General features: G+C 35.0%; 1 protein-coding gene across 1 annotated transcript in view; it reads right to left on the bottom strand.

Annotated features, from left to right (window-relative positions):
* COL24A1 (collagen type XXIV alpha 1 chain) overlaps nt 1-22,544 on the bottom strand; it is a 330,570-nt gene that overhangs the window by 158,703 nt on the left and 149,323 nt on the right. Inside the window, exon 24 of the mRNA XM_045547618.1 lies at nt 22,306-22,350. Within this exon, the coding sequence (XP_045403574.1) occupies nt 22,306-22,350 (45 nt within the window). The remainder of the gene's footprint in view (nt 1-22,305; nt 22,351-22,544) is intronic.

Here is a 22,544-nt window from a genome sequence, read left to right as displayed (position 1 = left end):
CATTAAGTCAAGTGGCTCCAGTGCAATCTGGGATGGAATCTGAGCAGGACAGAAGCATAAGCAGACTGAATGAACAAGTAGTCCATATTCCCAGCCAGTGCCTCTTCTTTAGCTGACATCTTTGCTATCTGGTGGATCCCTCATGACCAGATGGTAGACAAGGAAAAAACCTGAACTTGGATTATGGATGAGTAGGCTTAGTATGTAGGTGTAAACTGAAAATGAATGGCAGCTGCACAACAGCTTCACTCAGGAGTGCCTTAAAAGGCAGTGGCAAGGGAACATCTTCCTAATGGGCAGTTTCAGGCAGTGCACCAGATCATCCACTTTGTGAGAAAAAGAGATGGTTTGAAATTAGAATATGTACAGACTAATAGGCATTTGTGAGTGACCTGGCCAGTTGGTTAGGTACCTAAAAGGAAGAAATTTTAAGACTGGGGCCGAGATGATTTAAGAAAAAGCAATATGGATGGACATATTGGAGTGGGCACCAAGTGTGAAGATTTCTGTATCATATGTTAATTCCTATCAGAGAGGGCCAAACATGGAAAAGTACTCAAAGAAAGACAGAATGACTCAGAATGTTGACATCAGCAAGCCTTGGTCATCAGTCACCTCAGTGCTGGATACTGGGCATGTGAATAGAATGGGCATGATGGGAGACACGGAAGGTATGCATGGGCCTGACATCATAGGTTCCCATTTAACAAGGCTAACTTAAGACTATCCCAACTGCTAACAACAGAGAACAACATTAAGCCCACACTCTGGAGTCATTTTTCAAGGAGTCCAACCAGCCACTGGGGGCAAGTTCATTCTGGAAAAGCCAAACATTTATTCTAACAGAAAGGATAATACTTTGAGAATGGGTTGCCTTTCCCATACTCAGGCCTCAATTATCTTATGGCTTATAAAGTATCTAATCAATGATATGGAATTCCAGAAATATTGTGTCCAACCAGGGGACCCATTTTATAGCAAATAAGGTGCAGAAGTGGATCTAATTGTCACATCATATCACACCAAGAATCTTCCAACTTGACAGAACATTAGAATGGCCTGCTGAAGGTGTAGTTAAAGTGACAGTTAGGAAGTGATACTTTTTGAGAACTGGGCATCATCCTATTGGATAAAGTATGTACATTGACTCAAATACATTTATATGTGACTGTGTCTCTAATGGGAAACACTGAAGGATCAAGGAACCAAGGGTGGAAGCAAAATTAATTCCACTTACTATCACTCTCAATGTTCCAGTGAAGGACCCTGTGCTTTCTATCCCCAACAAAATGTGAGCTCTGCAAGGAAAGAGGCTCTGGTCCCTGAAGAGGACACATTTTCACCAGGTAACACAGTAAGAGTCTCACTGAAATGTAGCTATAGCTATCTCTTGAGCACTTCAAGTTCCCTGTGTCTAGGCACCAGCAGGCAAGGAAAAGAGTTACCATATTGACACAGTTAATTTGCCCTGGTCATCAGGAAGAGAAAGAGGATAAATATCATTTGCAGTTCTAAAATTATTAATAGATGCAGTGCTAGGGGCTATAATTTCTACCACTAATTTCTCTTTCAAGTTTCCCTCAGGAAGAGGATCTACTAGAATCCAAGAAGAGCATCTCCCTGAAAGGATATGAAGAAGTGAATATAAGCAGCACAAAGGGTAGACTGTGGTGAGTGTCAAGATAGGCCACCCAGGTGCTTGTCTACTTTAGTTTCATTACGTGAGGTGTGCTTGTGTTGTGTACTTACCCAATTTCACTATACCAGTACCTAGTGCCCAAGGAGTTCAAATAAACCGAATGAGGAGATGATGTAGCACAGAGATTATGCTAAACTTAGTGAACACAGTAGATATATTGCCCTCTTAATTTTTTTTTCTGGCATGAAGTAACAATATAAATAAATAAAAATAATGATTACTCACCTGGGCTATCAACTTACTGAGTCTACGAAACTAAGAGTATGCCAATAATTTGCCTTACTAATTTAAGATTTCTAAATATTGAAGATAAACTATACACAAAAACTGGTGACTAACTGAATAACAAAGCAAGTTTCTAGAAACCCTGTATTCATTAACACTTTAAAAAGTAAAACATTGCCACAAAATAAATTCATTTAGTCAGCAAACATATTTGAGAGCATAACATATGCCAAACATACTATATTATAATGTATAATGTTTCATATTGTTAGTTAAATTTATTTATTTATTTATTTATTTATTTATTTATTTATTTTTTTTAGTTAAATTTAGAATATAGACAAACATTTCATGATTTTAAAAGTCCTGATTAGAAAATAGTCTACTTATAGGTCACAGTTTCTCCCTTTTAGGCTCTTGACATTTGGATACATAAGGGTTCCTAAAAGATATAACTGGTCTGATTGGTATCCAAATAGGAGTTTCAGCCTCTGACATTTCCCTAACAACTATTTGACTCTTATTCCCTTGCATCAAACATGTAGTCATACAATAAAAGTTCAGAATGAAGTTTTGCATCAGGAAGGTCTGGCAATGATCAAGAGGATATGCCTGGAATGTCTAATCAACAGATGCTTCTACTCACACTTGTGTTACAGGAAACTCAAGAATAGAAAGGCAACTTGTGTGTATTCCCTGCACTGAATTTGCCTGGCAATGTTCTTGATATATTCTGTCCTTTTGAATGAGTCTCTGGTAATAAATCAAACGTGATAATGTGAATATCAGCACAGCCTACCAACTATCTAGGTTGAACTTAGATTTTTATTAGCTTTTTTTTTTTTAAATAAGTCGGATAAGAAATAAGAGGAATTCTCTTCCTATGACACTTGTGCTGCAAAATATTTGAATTGCAAGCTCTTTCTAAGACTCTAATAACTAGCAGGATTGCTCACAGAGAATATGTGCCTATAATCACAGAACATTTTCTCACATATAAAGTGTTAAATTAGTTCTGTATTTATTCCACGGAGACCTCACAGGTATTGTGACTTTTGTGAATTCTATCTAAAGACAAAATTAGAGTGAGAAAATCTACCATCTGATGCATTCCCCCACTAACCCTCCCTTTCCCCAAAATCTGTCTACCTAAAAACAAGGCTAATAACAGCATGGTACAGTGGATTACTAGTCCAAAGATTTGAGTTCCAGCTTAGATCTTCAATTCTGAAGCAAGTCATCAAACCAGTTCGGGTCTTACCTTTCTAAATTCTAAAAAGCAAAGAAGATGGACTAGATAATCCCTCTCATACGTTTCATCTCTAAAATTCTATGATTTTAACCACAAGAGAGACAAAAATCACCCATTTAAAATCTGGACAGGTTAAGAAAAAGGAATGTAAATTTTTTAAAATTTAGAATACTTTTATTATTTCATAGTGAGGTAACTGTGTCCAGGACTCTGGATCTTCAGTATCACTAAGAAACTATTTACTGACCATATTTATATGAGGCAGACTTTGTGACCTCTCAGAGCTTACTTTTTGTTTTCTTTAATCCTAAAACACTGTCTTCTAAACTTGTGTGAGCTCTTTGAGAGTAGGTGTTCTATTCATCTTGATGTTTATCTACATGCTCATCTCGTTGCCTAGCACCACACTTGGCACATAGTAGGCGCTCAGTAAATATATATAGAATGAATGCATTGTATAAATTTGGTACTTGTTTCTGTTTAAAATATTAAAATTATGCAAGTTCCCACAATTTACTTACACATAGGGATGTTAAGATGTTTAATCATTTAAGTTATGAAAAAATAAGGAAATAAAAGAAGCTATCACAGAGGGAAAAAGATGTCCTCAGGAGACTGTCTTTCTTCTCTCTTTAGGTGATGACAATCCTTCTGAAGTTGTCTGCCAGTCAGTTGGAATATGGTTCTTTTCAATATCACTTGATTGACACATATGACATTTTTTAGAGCTCAAGTATAGGACAGCATTTTTAAAATATGCTGCAGAAAAGCTCTCATGAAAGGTGAAGACATTGTTTGCCAGAGTAAAATCATACTGGGCCACATTTCTCCTTTCTTTCTTGCATTATGATCTCCTTTTGTACGTTTTCTTCCTGCAGTTTTTGAGTTTCTACCCTACACAGTTTTGGCTGCAGTGACTGGTCTGTTCTTGGCTTCATTCTGTGCCTTACAAATTGGGTATGATGTTGCTCATTAATTCTCTAGTACCTATTGGTTTTTAGAGGGCTTGGGTTCTGGTTTTGCTACACTGCAGACTACTCTTGGGTAAATTAGTAATCTCTATAGTCAGTGCCAATCATAATACCAAAAGACACAATCTTGAATGCCATAATCCCAAATGTTGAAACTAAAGATAAAAATCTCAAGTCTAAAATCTCTAATGTCTAAGATTCCAAAAATTATAATCTGGAAAGATTAAAATTCTGAATGTAGAAATTCTGAAAGCTGAATTTCTGGGAAGAGATTAGTGCATTTTCGGTTGTTTACAGGATAGTTGCATCATGTTACCTGTATCATGTTATGTGGAACTATTACTTTGTTATTGTCTTATTTGGAAATTAAGCAACGATTTCAGGAAATATGTTTGGATGCCAACTTGACTAGGGGTAGCCTTGTGGACATAATTATAGGTGTCAACTTGACTGGATTAAGGAATACCTAGAAAACTGGTAAAGCATTATTTTGGGTGTGTCTGTGAAAGTTTCCAGAGGAGATTAGTATGTGAGTCTGAGTAGACTAAGTGTGGAAGATCTGCTCTCAATGTTGGTGGGCACCATCCAACTGGCTGGGGTCTGGGGAGAATAAATACAGAAGTTGAATTGGGCTGTTTCCGAGAGCTGAGACAGACTTTTCTGCTGCCTTGGACATAAAAACTCCAGGCTCACCAGCCTTTGGACTCCAGGACTTTCATCAGCAGCCCCCTGGCTCTTGGCCATCGACTGAGAGTTACACCTGGTTCTAAGGCCTTTGTGGTTGAACTGAGCCATGCTACTGGTATCCCAGTGTTTCCAGCTTGCAGACAGCCTATGATGGAACTTCTGCATAATAATGTGAGCCAATTCCCCAAATAAATCCCCTTTCATATATCTATATATATATCCGTTTGGTTCTGTCTCTCTGAAAAATCCTGAGTAATACAGATTTGGTATTGGAGAAGTTGAATTTCTTCTTATATTTCTTAGAGCACAGTGGAAGAGATCTGTGAAATTGTTCCCTATAATAAGTTAAGTGCATGAAGCTATTTAATGGTGAAAGATAAAAGTTTAAAAGCTAATTATTATTGGTGCTGCAAAAACAGAAAATCGCTTAATGGCAACAGCTGAGCAATATCCAAACTTTCAAATGGATAACACATAGAAAATTTGCAGACCACAACCACTCTCTAAATACAAGTGCAGGGAGTGTTTTGAAGATCACAGAAGTGAAAACGCAGGTGAAAAATATAAGAATATCTCCTGCCAAATTATTCAGTCATATACAACTTCTGCCCCTTCACATATAGTGCCAATTCATCTTCACATCATTTCCAATACTGGAGGTATAAATTATGTAAAGAGTTTTAGAAATTTCTAGTTTGTTTTATGCATTTTTTACACATTTGACTCCATGAAAGTGCATTATCACAACATTGACTTTGTGTGTAAGCATCATGCATGTACGTAAAAACATTAAAACGTCCTCATTAATGAAGAGATATCTTTTTGTACATATTCATTTGTGAAGGATAAAATTTCTAGAGATCTCAGCTCTATGGGTGACTATACATGAGGTGGTGACCCATGACAATTTTTTATTGATTTCCTCAAAAGACTTAGGTTTTCTGTCACATTATTTCATATGACTACAGTTATAAAGCTGGGTGCAATAACTTTACCAACAATTACCAACCATAGTGATATGTGTTTAACACATTTGACTTTTGACCTATTTCTTTATGAATATGTATCATCTGCTCTTAACTGATACTGTCATTAGTATATCTGAGTGTTTGTGCTTACAAAGATATGTATCTTATTATTGCCTACCTGTCCCTTGTACTGGAGTCCTGCAATACAGAGGAAAAAAAGCAAGCGATGTTCTCATCCTTGAGAACACTGATGTTTGGGACCTCAAGACCATCATCAACTGATCTACTAACCACTGCCACAGATGTTACATAGGTTGATCTAATTATGGGGTAACCAGATATATACTAAGCTAGAGCTTTGCAAGGAGGAGGGCAGAGGGCAGTTCCAATTTCAGGTGGTTCCAGATTTTAAGAGTGAGATGAATGGATCCACTTTCAGACCTCCTATGGGCAGTTTAAGTGAATATCTACATCTTTAAGTCTCTGAAATGTTCTTGGGAGGAACTCTAATATAGTTCTTCATGACTTTTTTGTTTGGTAAATCATTGGTTACTTGGAAGATATAATATATTCCTCAAATAATGTCTCTTTTGAACATTTCACCTGCATGTCTGGGCAAAAAGGATTAACAGAGCAGGCCTGAGATTGCTATCTTTACAATGGCTGGCTTACAAAATTGACTCTTGGCTGGTGTCTGGGAATGTGGATTTGGGGAGGGTTCCTACCATTTCCAGAACTGGTAAGAGTGGCTCACTATGCCTAAACTGTTTGTGCAAACAATATGGTTTATGTTTAACACTTGCTTTCCTTCTGGGAGTCTGGAATTTTGCTACACAATAATCAGAGAGTGCTTATCTGACCAGCCTCCAATGAAATATGTGGGCATTGAGTCTCTAGTGAGCTTTCCTGGTAGACAATATATCACACATTGTCACAACTCATTGCTGGGGGTATTAAATACATCCTGTGTGACTTACTTAGAGAGGACTCTGGGAAGCTGCACCTTAGTTTCCTCCAGACTTCACTCCATGTGCCATTTCCCTTTATTGACTTTGCTCTGTATCCTTTCACTGTAATAAATCTTCGTTTTGAGTATGACTATATGCTGAGTCCTGTGAGTCCTACTAGTGAATTGCTGAAACTGGGAGTGGTATTGGGGACCTTTTCACACAGCGTCCTAAGGTACCTGTGTTAATACTATCTCCATGAGAAACTTGGGGGAAAAATGGAAATATAACTGCCTTGTTCTCCTTCTCTTTATACAGCAGCAGCAGTAGGAATAAATATAATTATCACCATTTAAATTTGATAAATGAACTCAGCAAAGTTTCAGGATATAAAATCAACATAGAAAAACCAATAGCACTTCTATACACCAACAACAACCAAGCTTAGAACCAAATCAAATCAAAAACTCAATGCCATTTACAAGAGCTGCAAGAAAAACCCCACAAAACCTGGGAATAAATTTAACCAAAGAAGAAAGATTTGTACAAGGATAACTACAAATCACTGTTGAAAGAAATTGCAGACATAAATAAATGGAAAAATATCCATGCTCATAGAGTGGAAGAATCAATATTGTTAAAATGACCACTTGTATTAACCTGGATGGTACTGGAGACCATTTATGTGGAAATAACATTCATCACTGATCGGAAATCAAACAGGTGGGAGGGTGGAGAAGGGGATGGGTAAATTCACACCTAGTGGGTACAAAGCACACTATGTGGGGGATGGGTACACCTATAACTTTGATTCAAATGGTACAAAAGCAATTTATGTAACCAAAACATTTGTACCCCCGTAATATTCTGAAATTAAAAAAAAAAACAAATAAAAAAACCAATTGGAAAAAAATCAATATTTATTTGAGCTCTAATATGTGTTTTGCACATCCACATAATTCTTAAAAAGTTTTCTAATTAAGAAAGAATTTTCATTATACTTTAAGGAAACAGCCTCCAACACTCTAAATTATTGGCCTATTTTCTTGAAGACGGCATCTTTTTTTCCTAGTATTCCATGGGTTCAATCTGATGATCTTAAAGTGGTGACTCTTGTTTGTTATTTTTTTCTTCATTGTGGTTCTTATTTTTCTCTTCATTTAATAATTTGCATAAGGTCTGGTTTTCCCTTTAATATTGTGAAAAACAGAATCCATAGAGTAGCCAAATTCTATAATGGCATAAGTCTTATGTCCATGTTCATAAAAATGCACAAAGACATGCATAGTAACCAATTTGCCAGATGCATTAAACACTGGGGAGCCAGAGGATCCATCAGAGAAATAAGTATTGTAAGTGTGTTCCTGTCCCAAGCCTGTGATTGGAAATTTCTTTTGGTAAGCACAGGGCAAACATTACCAGTGGCAGCATGGGGTTCTACCAACTCATCATGATAAAGCTCTAGATACCTTTCTAACCATTCACTTGGCAATAGCACAGCACAATGACCCATTTGCTTGACCTGGCCTTCTGGATGACCAATTAAACAAATGAACCAATAGATGGTGGAGGGGAAATCTGTCCAAATGGACCTGGTGGAAATGCATTTCCATTTTTTTTAGTTTAAAAATGGCATAATCTGGAGTTTCATCAGATGCTTCAAACCATGCCTCGATAGAAAACCAATCATCACCAGTAGTAGAACAGAACTCTTTATAAGTGAAGGTTACCTTTGCACATTTACTCATTGTATCTGGTCACAAACTTTGATCTGTGCCTTCATCCACTATAAAATTTACAACATGTCAACAGGTGAAAATATAACTGTGATTGAAGACAAAAAAAAAAAAAAAATTGACCACACTGCCCAAAGCAGTCTACAAATTCAATGCAATTCCTACCAAAATATCAATGTCATTTTTCATATAATTAGTAAAAAACAATTCTAAAATTCATATGGAACCACAAAAGTACCTGAATGGCCAAAGCCATCCTAAGCAAAAAGAACAAAACTGGAAGCATCCCATTACCTAACTTCAAATTATACTACAAGGCTATAGTAACCCAAACAGCATGGTGCTGGCATAAAAGTAGACACATAGACCAATGAAACAGAATACAGTACTCAGAAATAAAACCATATGCCTACAGTGAACTGATCTTTGATAAAGCAGACAACACATGTGTTGGGGAAAGGGCACACTATTTAATAAATGGTGCTAAGAAAATTAGATAGCCATATGCAGAAAAATAAAACTGGATCCCTATCTCTTACCATATACAAAAATTAACTCAAGATGGATTAAAAACTTCAGTGCAAGACCTGCAACCATAAAAGCTCTAGAAGAAAACCTAGGAAAAAATCTTCTGGATTTGGCCTAGGCAAAGAATTTAAGACTAAGGCAACAAAAATAAAAATAGATGAATGGGACTTCATTAAACTAAAAAGCTGCTGCACAGCAAAATAAATAATCAAAAGAGTAAACAGACAACCTACAGAATAGGAGAAAATATTCACAAAGTATGCATCCAACAAAAGACTAATATCCAGAATCTACAAGGAACTCAGTTCAGCAAGAAAAAAACAAACCCCATTAAAAAAGTGGAGAAATGACATGAACAGTCATTTTTCAAAAGAAAATATACAAAGGGCCAACAAACATATGGAAAAATGTTCAACATCACTAATCACCAGGGAAATACAAATTAAAACCACAACGAGATACTATCTTATTCTAATTAGAACGGCCATTATCAAAAAGTCAAAAAACAATAGAAGTTGGTGTGGATGTGATGAAAAGGGAACTCTTATACACTGCTGGTGGGAATGGAAATTAATACAACCTCTATGGAGATCAGTATGGAGATTTTTCAAATACCTAAAGTAGATCTACCATTCAATCCTCTAAGCCCACTACTGGGTATCTACCCAGAAGAAAGGAAATCATTATATCAAAAAGATACTTGCACTCATATGTTTATCACAGCACAATTCAGAATCACAAACATATGGAATCAACCTGAGTGCCCATCAATTGAAAAGTGGATAAAGACAAATGTTTGCTATGCATCGATAATAAAGAATAAAATAATGTCTTTTGCAGCAACCTGGATGGAAACGGAGGCCATTATCCTAAGTGAAGTAACACTGGAAAAGAAAAATAAATGCTACACATACTCATTTACAAGTGGGAGCTAAACTGTGGTTACACAGGGGCACACAGAGTGGTACAATGGATACTGGAGACTCACGAGGAGGGGAGGAAAGGAGGTGAGGGATTAAAAACTCCTATGGGGTCCAATGCACGCTACTTGGGTGATGGGTACACAGAAAGCCCAGCATTCACCACTATACAATATACACATGTAACAGAATTCAACTGGTACCCGCTAAATCTATTAAATATTAAAATTTTTAAAAGGAAAGCAAAGAAAGTAAGTGTAAAGGAAAAGAGGGAATACAAAGAAAATGCTGAGCTTTCACACTCAGTAACTGGACAGTGTGGTGCCTATTACAGGAAACATGGATGGGAGGGATTGGAATGGATTTTAGAAGAGAATGATGAGTATAGATTTGAACCCAGTGAGTGTGAGGCACAATTTTTAACTTTATGAAAAACTACAGATCAGAGGAAACTTTTGGATTTACCTTCATCTGTTATTGATTTCTTAAACAGAAGTTATACTCTGTGATTTAGTTTTTGTTTCACAAACCATGGTCCTTAAAGGATTTAAAGCATAGCAGGGGAAGACATATGCGAATAAGTTAAGGGCAGCAAGGGGTGATAGAAGCATGTATAAAATAGAGAGGATACTTGGAGTGAAGTATATAAGTAATACTTGAACTGATTTGTGGAAGAAGAGTAGGTATTTGTGAGCCAGAAAAGTTGGGAAGGATATTGTAAGTAATTAGAGCCAGGTGAGCTGTGGCCCATTGTGCTTTACCTCCCTCCAGCTACTTCAAACTGCTTACAATACAGTTCTACAAACACTCTAGGTCCTTTCATGCCTCCATAATTTTTTCTCATGTTGTTCTTCCCATTAAAATGTCCTCCTTTATTCTGAATGCATCACAAGAATCTGTCTTATTTCCAGACTTTGCTTAAGCACACTAAAGTCCTCTAAGAATACAACCAGTAGCAAATACATTTTAAAAATTACCTTTCATTTCTTAATTTATCACAGTTCAATATATACTTATTGTCAATGTACAACATATAAGGCATATGTTCATTGCTGTGGGAGAGTTTTCTGTAGGGATAGTTCAAGTAAAAAAGTAACTGTGATATAAGGCAATATATGCTAAGGACCATAATAACGTAGATAAAATGTTGAAAGGCTTTTAAAGAAGGGAAGGAAGTGGATGTAACTGGGCATGGAGATTAGAGAAGATGTCATGGTTGAGCAGGTAACCCGAGATGGCTCTTGAAAGTGTTTGGTGGACAATGGGAGTGAGAAAGTGAAGGTCTTTAGAGGTGACAGAAACAGACTGAAACAAAGTCAAATTATGAAAAAAAGAGATGTTTCATAAACAGAAGATACAGTGAAAATGCAAAATATCTCCAGCTAATTGGAAATACAAGTTTAATGACATTCTCTGAGAACTTTTTAAAAATACTGAAAGAAAAACTCACTAAAACTTAATAGGTGAAAATGCTTTGACACTTAAAGCAAGACTTCAAAAAACGTGTATAATGTTCAGAAAAATGTTTCTAGTGAACACATGCACATAAAGAGAAGATTTCACTATTCTTGAAAATATTTTCTGGTTAGTGTTTGTTAAGGAAAAAATGATAAATTCCAGTAAAGTACTTTGGATATATATGTGGTATGCACATAAATACAAATTAATTCATTATGTTCACAGTACACAAAATGAATGAATGGTAGCAACACAATCTGTCTGGCAATTTGAATCTGTTTGAAAGTAAGATTTGAAGAAATCACATTTGTGTTTAATGTTTTTTTCTTAATCATAAAAAAACTAATGAAGCAGAATTACATATGCAGGCTCATTTAACAAAATCTGGTGTATCTCAAATTAAGTATAACTTTCTAGAACAAGAAAGGGCAAACTACAACCTGCAGGCCATATCCTGCCAGACGTCTGTTTTTGTAAATAAAGCTTTACCGGGAATAGAGCCAAACTCATTCATTTATGTATTGTCTATGGCTGCTTTTGTATTACAACAGCAGGGTTGAGTAGTTGTGAAAGAGACCATATGGCCCGAAAGCCTAAAATATATACTTTCTGGCCCAATACAGAAAAGTTTCCTGACTCCTATAATGTTTGTAACTCTTAATAAGTTTCAAAATTTAGGACATTAGTTACATAGGTCCTAAATATTTTTTAAAAGATCAAAACCACAAAGATTTTTCACTAGCCTTATTCTCAGATTATGATTGGCCATCACCTTCTATAAGAATGGTAATGCCAACAGATGACCCAAGGCAACACCTTTAGCTCGGACCCAACATTATTTCCATCAGTCCATCCCATTCTTTGACACGAACAAGAAATGTATTCTCCATTTTATATATACTGAGCATAAAACATCATCAGAAATCTTTGTTATTTTTATTGATGTATAAATATCTAAATAAAAATAAGATAATGCACTACTAATAAGTACAAATGGTATAGTTTCTATGCAAACACAACTTAAAGGGAAAACCCTTAGTGTCCCCTTCCAAACAAAATGTCACCCCTCGACTCCTTCTATATAGAAACTAGGAACTTCCACTTCCTCCAAAGTTAATATTGACACTTTGTAATATCCCTACCTAAAAGAACAGTAACACTTTTTTTATTCAAACAAAGTCAGAGTTTCTCTATCAACACATATGTCCTTATGATAAGTGCCAAAACAATTTTTACTTTTTTTCTTGGAGTATCTTATATAAGAGGACTAATATTTTGTAAAATTATGTATATTATTCTTTTCTCATTTTCGAGATCATACACCACTTATGGAACAAGTCTTATTTAACTGTACCTCTGGCACACAGTGAATGCTCAGTAAGTGTTTTCGATGATATTACACATATGTGAATAAAATAAATGTTTTGCCTGTGTCTTTCATTTTTTTGGTTGTAACAGTCACAATATCCATCTAAAACATAGAAATATAAGTACATGCTGAAGAAAAGCGTATAAGATAGACATACTTACAGACAATGAATTTACTTTAAATCACAGAACAATAGTCTTTAAACCACTTGGATTCTAAATCTTGATGTCCCAAGCACAAATACTGAATTATACTGAATGTGATTTTGAAAAATAATTCTTAGGAGTAAATCCTTAAAAATCAGAGGGAATAAGAAATTATTATTTCTATCAATTCTAAATCAGGTAAAATTATCAAGTTTTTGTTTCCATAGAAAGCTAAAGGCTAACTGCTCCTGGGCACTCAACATACTAAATGTTCACATCTAAAAAAGACTGATGCTATTGGAAGCACAAAGTTCCTTTTTATATTTTGAGACAGGGTCTTACTCTGTCACTTGGGCTAGAGTGCAGTAGCCTGATCATAGTTCACTATTGCCTCAAACTCTGGGCTCAAGTGATCCTCCTGCCTCAGCGTCCTGAGTAACTGGGACTACGGGTGTGCGCCACTGCACCTGGCTCATTTTTGTATTTTTTGTAGAGACCAGGTCCCGCTATGTTGCTCAGGCTGATCTCAAACTCCTGGCCTCAAGCGATCCTCCCACCTACACCTCCCAAAGTGCTAGGATTACAGGTGTGAGTCACCATGCCTGGCCACAAAGTTCCATTTTAGTATCTCTTTTATTTGATTCTTTAGAAGTAGTAGTTTATTGCTATTCCAATTTGGGCAATCTGAGAAACTTTATTAGACTAGGAAGGGTATTGCTTCATTACTCTTTAATATGGCAGGTATGATAAATATTTTGTTCTTTATCAGTACTTAAGTACTAGATCTTATTCCTTTTCCTTGAATATTTTACTTTTTAATAGTTACTAAGTGTACACTTAATAAGAATAAAAGAAAAAAATATACTGAATATAAAATAGAGTCTAAAAACCTTTATATGTTGAAGGTATGCTTAGCTTTCAAAAACTTCTGTGTTTTTAGACTGTAGCCAGACACATGTATCATTTATTTTCCCCATGGATAGAAATTTTGCCTTTTCATTTTTATATTATAATCATGTGAATTTTTCTTTTCATTTTTGTTGCTTTCCCCTTAATAACCACTTACATATGACTTAATCTTGGTTTACCTCTTACCACTACTTTTAAAGGATTTTTTTCTGTTGTTTTGTGATACAAACAACTTTCTGTGGTCTTCAGTTTCTCATACCCTTTAACTTTCATAGCTGTAGGAAAAAAGTACTGTAGGAACACATCTAATACAGTATTTATTATTCCCCTGGTAATTTGTTTTGCTATTTACAAAGAGATGCCACAACTGTCAGGAAAACAGTATATCTAATAGCAGCCCAAAAGACCCAGAAATCCTAACACCCTTGTAAGTACCTCAATGGTATTGGAAATTTGCTGAGTTCATTTTCTTAGAGAAATTTCTTTTGTTTGTGATTACAAAACTATTAGCATCTCACTTACAATGTATTAAGCCATTAAACATGAAATGTCCAATTTTGAATCAAAAGTTTACTTTATTATGTCTCATACAAGAAGCAATACAATTAATCAAAGTATGTGTCTAAACTATCGACACAGTTTTGCCATCTTAATGGTAGCTTCTTTATGCCAGCAGCAAAGAAGGCTGGAGAGTGAATGGCAATGAGATCGTGAAAGGCGTTTTTCACAGCTTGTTGAGAATTAAGTACTTTTTCTTATAAGAAGTGGTCCAAAGTTTGGAAGAAGTGGTAGTCACTTGGTACAAGGTCTGGTGAATATGGTGGATGACAGAGAGTTTCCAAGTCCAGCTTCTGTAGTTTAAGCAGTGATGTTTTTTGCAACATGTGGTCTTATAAGAGGATTGGCCTGTCTCTATTGGCCAATCTTGGCTTTTTAATCACAAGCATCCTCATCATTTTGTCCAACTGGTTGCAGTAGACATCCGCTATAATTGATTGACTAGGTTTTATGAAGTTGTAGTGGATAATACCAGCACTGGACCACCAAACAGACACCATTAGCTTTTTTTGATGAATATTTGGTTTTGGACTGTGTTTCAACACTTTATCCAGTCATTGTGCTGAATGCTTGTGATTGTCAAAAAGAATCTATTTTTTATCACATGTAACAATATGGTGTAGAAATGTTTCCCCTTTATGTTATGACAGCAAAGAAAGGCAAGCTTCGAGATGATTTTTTTTGACATTTATTTAATTTATGTAGTACCATCTATCCAGCTTCTTTACTTTGTCTATTTGTTTTCAATGGTCTAATATTGTTGGATTAGTAATGTCAAACCTTGTTGTTAATTTATGCTTAGGTTAAGATGAATTTGCTTCCACTACAGTTTTTGGGTTATCATTATCCACCTTGGTCTCAGGTCATCCATGTGGCTCAATTTTAAGATTAAAATTACCAGAACAGAACTTTTTAAACCATCGGTGTACTGTGTATTTGTTAGCCACCTCCTTCCAAACACTTTGTTGATATTTTGAACTGTCTGTGTTGTATTGGTTTTAAGACGGAACTCACATTTGAAAATATACTAAATTTTGACCTATCCATGGTTGCACAAAAATTGTTCTAAAAAATCTGAAAGATAATCACAAGTAAAAATGTATTTGAAAGAATGAGGATGTACCTTTACAATAAAATAAAACAAGAAGGGTCAAAGTGAAATGTCACAGATATTAACTATCAAACTTACTACTTAAGGAACCTAATATTCACCTTGGAGTTACCTGTACCTAGTTTTCAGAGAATAGTGGGTTGAGTACTATTGTCCTTTTTAAATTCACTTCCCTTTAATTTATCTGGAATTATAATGTCATTATCTTTTCTGTTCATATCCACTGATATGTTCACATACTTTCTTTTTTTTTTCTTTTTCTTTTTTTTTTTATTTCAGCTTATTATGGGGGTACAAAAGCTCAGGTTATATATACTGCCCATATCCTGTCTATCCTCCTGAGTCAGAGCCTCAAGGGTGTCCATTCCCCAGACAGTGTGCCTGGCACTCACCATGTAGTCATACCTCCATCCCCTCCCCCCACCCCCTACTTCCCCGAGTCAGCAACTTCAAGCATGACCATTCCCCAGACGGTGCGCAATGGACTCATCATGTAGGCATACACCCATCCCCTCCCCCCACCCCCCATCTCAGTCTGATATCCAGTTGATATCGTTCCCCAATGTGCATTTAGGTGATGATCACGGAAACCAATTTTCTGGTAAGTACATGTGGTGCTTGTTTTTCCATTCTTGGGATACTTCACTTAATATAATGGGTTCCAACTCTCTCCAGGAGAACCAAAGAGATGTCGTATCACCATTATTTCTTATAGCTGAGTAGTACTCCATGGTTCTTTATTTTACCTTTCATTGCCACTTATTTACATTCTCTTCTAATTTTCTGTACCTTCAAAGATATAATACTATAGTGAAATTAATTCACTATGACTCTATGACTTTTTAATCAAATAAATGATGGTATTTATGCTTTCCAAAGATGATAAATGCCAAATACATGATCCTAAGACATAATAATTTTAATATGCCTGTGGTTTTTCATAATTGTTTCTCAAACTATAATGTGGTGCTTGTGGCCTCATGATCCCTAACTTAATGCAATAATAACAGAACAGTATGTATTAATTAGAAAGACTAATTCTGGAAATCTTAAGCTAATTGTTAAGAGGAAGCAGGACGATACTGGGAAGTTAGAGATATCTCCTTTTCAGTTCCAACACTGCTTCTAAACTAGCTGATTTAGGACAAATTTTTTAACTTCTCTGAAACATAAGTTTACCTTTATATGAAATAGGAATAATAAATATTTCCCAGAGTCTTTATGATGATTAAATGATATAATATATGCCAAGTAACTGGAATATCATAGGTTTTCAATAAATAGTAGATATTTTTATCATATTCAGGTAAACATGCTTCAGATGACGGAATGTATCATTGATATACATCTCACATAACTTTCTATCCCCTGAGAAACATTACTATTCCCTGTCATATAAGAGGTATACAACAGCTTTGCAGCTGTGCTATAGGTATGAACAGCTTAAAAAACAGGAGGTGGTAGATGATGTTCTTTGAGATAAAGGCACTGAAACTACACATGCTCTACTCAGGGGCAGTTGGTGGAATTTTACTTTAGTTCTTCTGATTTGGCTAAATGGTACCACCAGCTTCTGAATCTTTCCCTCAAGGAAATATGACTTCTTATAATTTATGTAGGTCCCTCTAAAGCTAGCATTCTCCTGGTTAAGAGAGGAAAAATGAAACTCTTAAAATAAAATAAAATAAACTTATATCAAGCTAATTTCACAGTAATGTTACCAGATAGCAGCAAAACAATACACTACCATATCAAGTGAGGTTTTGTGCTGAGCACTTCTAAAATATTTTTTTCCATCTCCTTCAAAATCTTTCTGGTTTCTATTATAAATACATTAAACTATGTTTCCATACCTCTCAGAGACTAATAACATTTGACAATATTTTAAAATTAAATTGCCAGCTTGGCTTAGAATATTAAGAGTTAAAATTTTATTTTACCCATTTTCAAATTTCCTGACCATTAATTCAAATCTTCTTAACCATTAATTCCCAAGGATTCATTTCATGTTTCCATTTAAAGACAGAACAAGTTGATGATTAGTTGATGCAGAGAAGAGACCCTTGGAATTGTTGATAGAAATTTTGGATTTGAAATCGAGATTGGCTGCTTACTAACTATATGAATTTGGAAACATCACATAACTTCAATAAATTTCAGTTTCCTCATTTATAGAACAGCAATAAGAAGACCAATTTTACAAAGGTTGTCTCAAGATTAAGTGAGATTAATAGGTTATCAATAAATAGATTTATTTCCTCTAATTTCCTCCTGAGTCCACCTCTGTTTGTTTTGAATGAACTGGTTATAATCCAGCTTGGAATGAGCTGTCAGAAGATCTATGATGCTAAAGGTTTTGCAATGAGAACTAGAGTAGAGAAGTAGAGATTTTGAGGATTATCCATGGCCTTTCCTCTTTCATTTATTATACACTAGCACACCAGAGGGAAGACAGAAAAAAAAGAAACGACACAGTAAATTGCTCATGAAATCTTGCTAAATTGATGTTAAGGAATGACTGAGGTAAAATCAATCAAATCAGTTGGGTTATATTTTAAGAAATGAATCAATGTGGCCAGACTATAGAACAATCATATGAATCTCTTCAAATGGACAGAAATGTGGCAACTGAAACTTAATGTAATTAAGTACAATTTATGAAAAAATAAATCTACATTTTATATTTAAAATAACCAACCAGGCCGGGCGCGGTGGCTCACGCCTGTAATCATAGCCCTCTGGGAGGCCGAGGCAGGTGGATCGCTCGGGGTCAGGAGTTCGAGACCAGCCTGAGCGAGACCCCATCTCTACTAAAAATAGATATAAAAATCATCTGGACAACTAAGAATATATATAGAAAAAATTAGCCAGGCATGGTGGCGCATGCCTGTAGTCCCAGCTACTCGGGAGGCTGAGGCAGGAGGATGGCTTAAGCCCAGGAGTTTGAGGTTGCTGTGAGCTAGGCTGACGCCACGGCACTCACTCTAGCCTGGGCAACAAAGTGAGGCTCTGTCTCAAAAAAAATAATAATAATAACCAACCAGAAAAGAGTCCTGGTAGTCTCCTGTTGATTATTTTCCAAAGACATCCCCAGTTTTTCTGTTATGGGAAAAGGTCTGCCTGGATTTGAGTATCGCCAATAATAAAGAAAACATAATGGAATTCATTATGCCACTCATGGAGAAAGCTGTGAACGCATCACCTCTAAAATACTTAATCTAATTCTGTTTGATGTAACTTCAGAAAGATGTAAAGAAAACTACAAAAAGGCCAGAGAAAAGAAGCCAAATTGGCAGGTGAAAGGAAGGCCAGAAAATGCTAAATTCTAAAATTCTTAGAAGTGAGACATGGTCTCTTGGAATTGGAATTATTCTTAGACATCATTCCTATGCTTCCAGAATATTTCTGATAAATCATAAATAGCTGAGTTATCAAAGGCATATTGCATGCTGGGGACTTATTAGACTCCTTCCTTTTTTGCAGCCTACGCCCAATCTATCACCTCACATATATCTCGAATACATCCACTTCTCTTTATCTTCACTGCCACCAGCCTGGTCCAAGACATCTTGCTCTTTCATTTCAACTACTATAATAGAATCCTGAATGCTTACCCTCTTCTACTTCTACTCCTCACAACCATGTCTGAATTCCCAATCCATTGCAACCAGAGGGATCTTAAAACCTAAATTAAATCATGACATTGACATACTTAGAATATCTTCAGCAATTTTTCATTGATCTCAGGATTGAGTGCAAAGTAAATAAACATGGCCCAGAATGATCAGCTTCTGCCTCCTTCACGAGTATCACCTCATGTGACTTTTCCCTTCGTTCACCAAGGTATATTCACCCTGGTTTTCATTCAGTTCCTCAAAATAGCTAAATGTTTCCCCACTGAGAACTGTCACACATAACAGTAACTGCCAGCCCAATGGCTAACATTTATCAAGTGTTCACTATGTGACTGGCACTCTGCTAAGTGCTTTATGTGCATTATCATGTTTAATCCTCATAAGAAACTTTATGAGGTAGTTATTTTCATCCTTTTATTGATGAAAAAACAAATCTTTAGAGAAATTAAGTAATTTCTCTAAAGCAAGGTAAGTGGCAAAAGTGGGAAATATATACAGTGCATATTTCAGGAATGTTCTTTCTTCTTATTTTCCCTGGCTAACTCATACCATTCTTTATGGTTACAATTCATATGTCAGTCCTTAAAACAGCCTTCTCTCATCTGATAATAGATTTGGCACCCCTGTCATAGTCCCTTAAACTTTTCCTTTATAGAATGTATCATAGTTATATGTTTCTTTATGTGAATATTTAATGTCTGTCAAATCTCCAATAGACTGTAAGTTTCATGAAGGCTGGGACCATATGAAGGTGCCTGATAAAATCAATAAATATCTGCTGAATAAGTGATTGAAGATAGTCATCAAACCTTTCAATAATGAGGTGTTGAATCACTCTATAGAAAAGCCTATTTGAGTGTCAGAAATTCTGTTAAAATATCCTTGCCTACATTAAACCAAAATCTATTCCCTTATGATGTCTACTACTGATCCCAATACTTGTCTCTTGACCAATATTGAAAAAGCATATTCTTTCTTTTACAGCTCTTCAAATACTTTCAGCCTACACAGTTTAAGACAGAGAGGACTGGTAATTATGGTGGAATAATTCTAGATTTACTCATAAAAAGGGAAATACTAGAATGAGGAAGAAGAGAGGGCATCTTTTGAAATTAGAAACTCATTTAGAGCACATCTACAGAAATTAATTCTTTGTATACAGTATATATTGCAAGAGGTAGACATGAAATATAGATAGGACTACTGTGCTTGGCATGCTCTATCATAAATTGGGTTCTAATTGGTATAAATCTAGAAAGAAAGAAATAAAACTAAAGCAGGTCCAGTTAAAGGCAATTAAATTACTGTATAAGAAAATTGGGCAAAGTAAAAAATATTTTACAAGATTCATGTCATAAAGTACAACCCTATTCTTCCCATATCTCTTAAGAATTTTCTTGGCAACAGAACAGTGGAGTAGATGAACCGTATTTCCAAAACTTGGAAATTAACAAGACAAAATAGAAGCTGGGAATTACCAAGAGCCAAAAATATTCTTTAGGCATTTTATATTGCTGAACTAACTCAATATAGTCAGTAATTTTTTAAGGAAGGCCTTTATCTCTTATTCTTAATGAGAAAGAATCTCAAAGTTGTAAAGGTCCTATTGCTTGGTAACTTATCTGATACTTAAAGCATCTCTAACAACATTTATGCCAAACAGCTGTTAAACTAATATTAAAACATCCCAGCATGGTATAATGTAGAGATTTGGATTTGAGTTTAGAGTTCTGGGTTTAAATCTCAATTCAGCAATTTATTAGCTATGTAACTTTGAACTATTAATAGTTACTTACTGAACTCCAGTTTCCTAATTTTAAAAACTGGAATGACAAAATGTATCTTCAAAAATATCATAATATAAAACATCAATATTATGCCTGGCACATAGCAAATGTTCAATAACTATTATTTTTACTTCCAGGGACAAAAATCTATTACCTGCCAAGACAGTCCATTTCCTTTTTGGATAGCGCTGGCAATGGGTTCTTATCCTGTGTGTAACTAGTCCAAAACTATTAAGTAAATAACATTTACAAGTTTAATATCTAAGATGCTATTTTAAGAAAAGATGTTCTTCAATGGTATTTTTACTTTGGATACTAGCCTTAGTTTATATATATTTCTTAAGCAATCTGTCACTGAGAAATGGCAGAATTTAATCTGAGTGACCTTAGAGAAATGTTACAATTATATTTGACAAGAAGCTTTTAATAATCTAATTGATATAAATATTGCATTGAAACTTCCTTTCTCAGCAAAAACAAGAACAAAAAGCTCACTTTCTAGAGACTCAGGATTAACTGTGGCAAAGATCTTTTTAGATTAAACAAATCTCTCCTTATTTTATTAATAATTAGTGATAAAAATAAGAGTATCAGAAATGTTTTATTGTTTTATCATAAGACTAGGATTTATAATTGTTTTGTTAAGCTTACAAAACAATTTTGTAGGAAATTTTATTTTTGTTTAAGTCAAAAAATAGGCTGGGAATTGAATTTGCTCATTTAAGTTATCCAATGATATCACCTATTTTGTGACATTAGTACACTGTAAATAAATCCACTTTCCTTGTGTTAATTTAATTTTCTGCTTTATAAGCGTTATGTGAGTTCACTTGTTAAAGAATATGTTAGCTGGCTTTCCTGATTGTAGAAAATAAAATTACTTCTAACAGACTTGATTCAAATATAATAGGAAGCCTTGTACTTCCACAATAATGTAAATTCAAACAGCTCAAACTTTATTTGAGGAAAGGAATTATACTTTCCAGTTCATTATCTTTTGGTTCCCTCCAACATTTCAAATACAAAGAAAAATTACCTCCAAGCTCTTAAATTATTTTATGATTTAATAAGCTTTTTAATAATGAAAAATGTTAAGGTCAAATTTAGATTGAAGTAATCAGAACTAAAATTGAAAACCAAATATTAGAAACAAGAATGTTCCTAAGATCATAAATATAATTTATACTGGATGAAAACATCATTGTGCACTTTCCCTCATTTCTCTTTTGTATAGTAGGTTTTATTTGTTATTAGACATATCACAAGTGAGTTTAAATTTGTAGTAGGTAAGAATTATTCTGATTCTGAGTCACATGATTATGGCTAATATATCATGGTTAAGATGATTCCTAAAAATGCTTACAGATGACTGAAAAAAAAGAACATAAAATAAGCTTACTGTTTCACCAATCTTTCCAATATTTCCTTGATCTCCTACTTCTCCCTGTCAATAAAGAATATAAAATTGCAAAAATGATTATTTTTCAAATAAGATTATTTATGGCAGATCTTCTGTTTTCCTTTCTAATGCAATTATCTAATCATTGCCTAGAAAAAGGCAAAGGAAATCTAAGTTATTCAAAACTGTTATAGTATTCTGTGGAATGTGGTCTTTCCTCTATTTTCATTCTAATAGTA

This window comes from Lemur catta, chromosome 3, assembly GCF_020740605.2.
Source record: "Lemur catta isolate mLemCat1 chromosome 3, mLemCat1.pri, whole genome shotgun sequence".
Taxonomy (NCBI): Eukaryota; Metazoa; Chordata; class Mammalia; order Primates; family Lemuridae; genus Lemur; species Lemur catta.
This window is presented reverse-complemented; position numbering and strand designations above follow the sequence as displayed.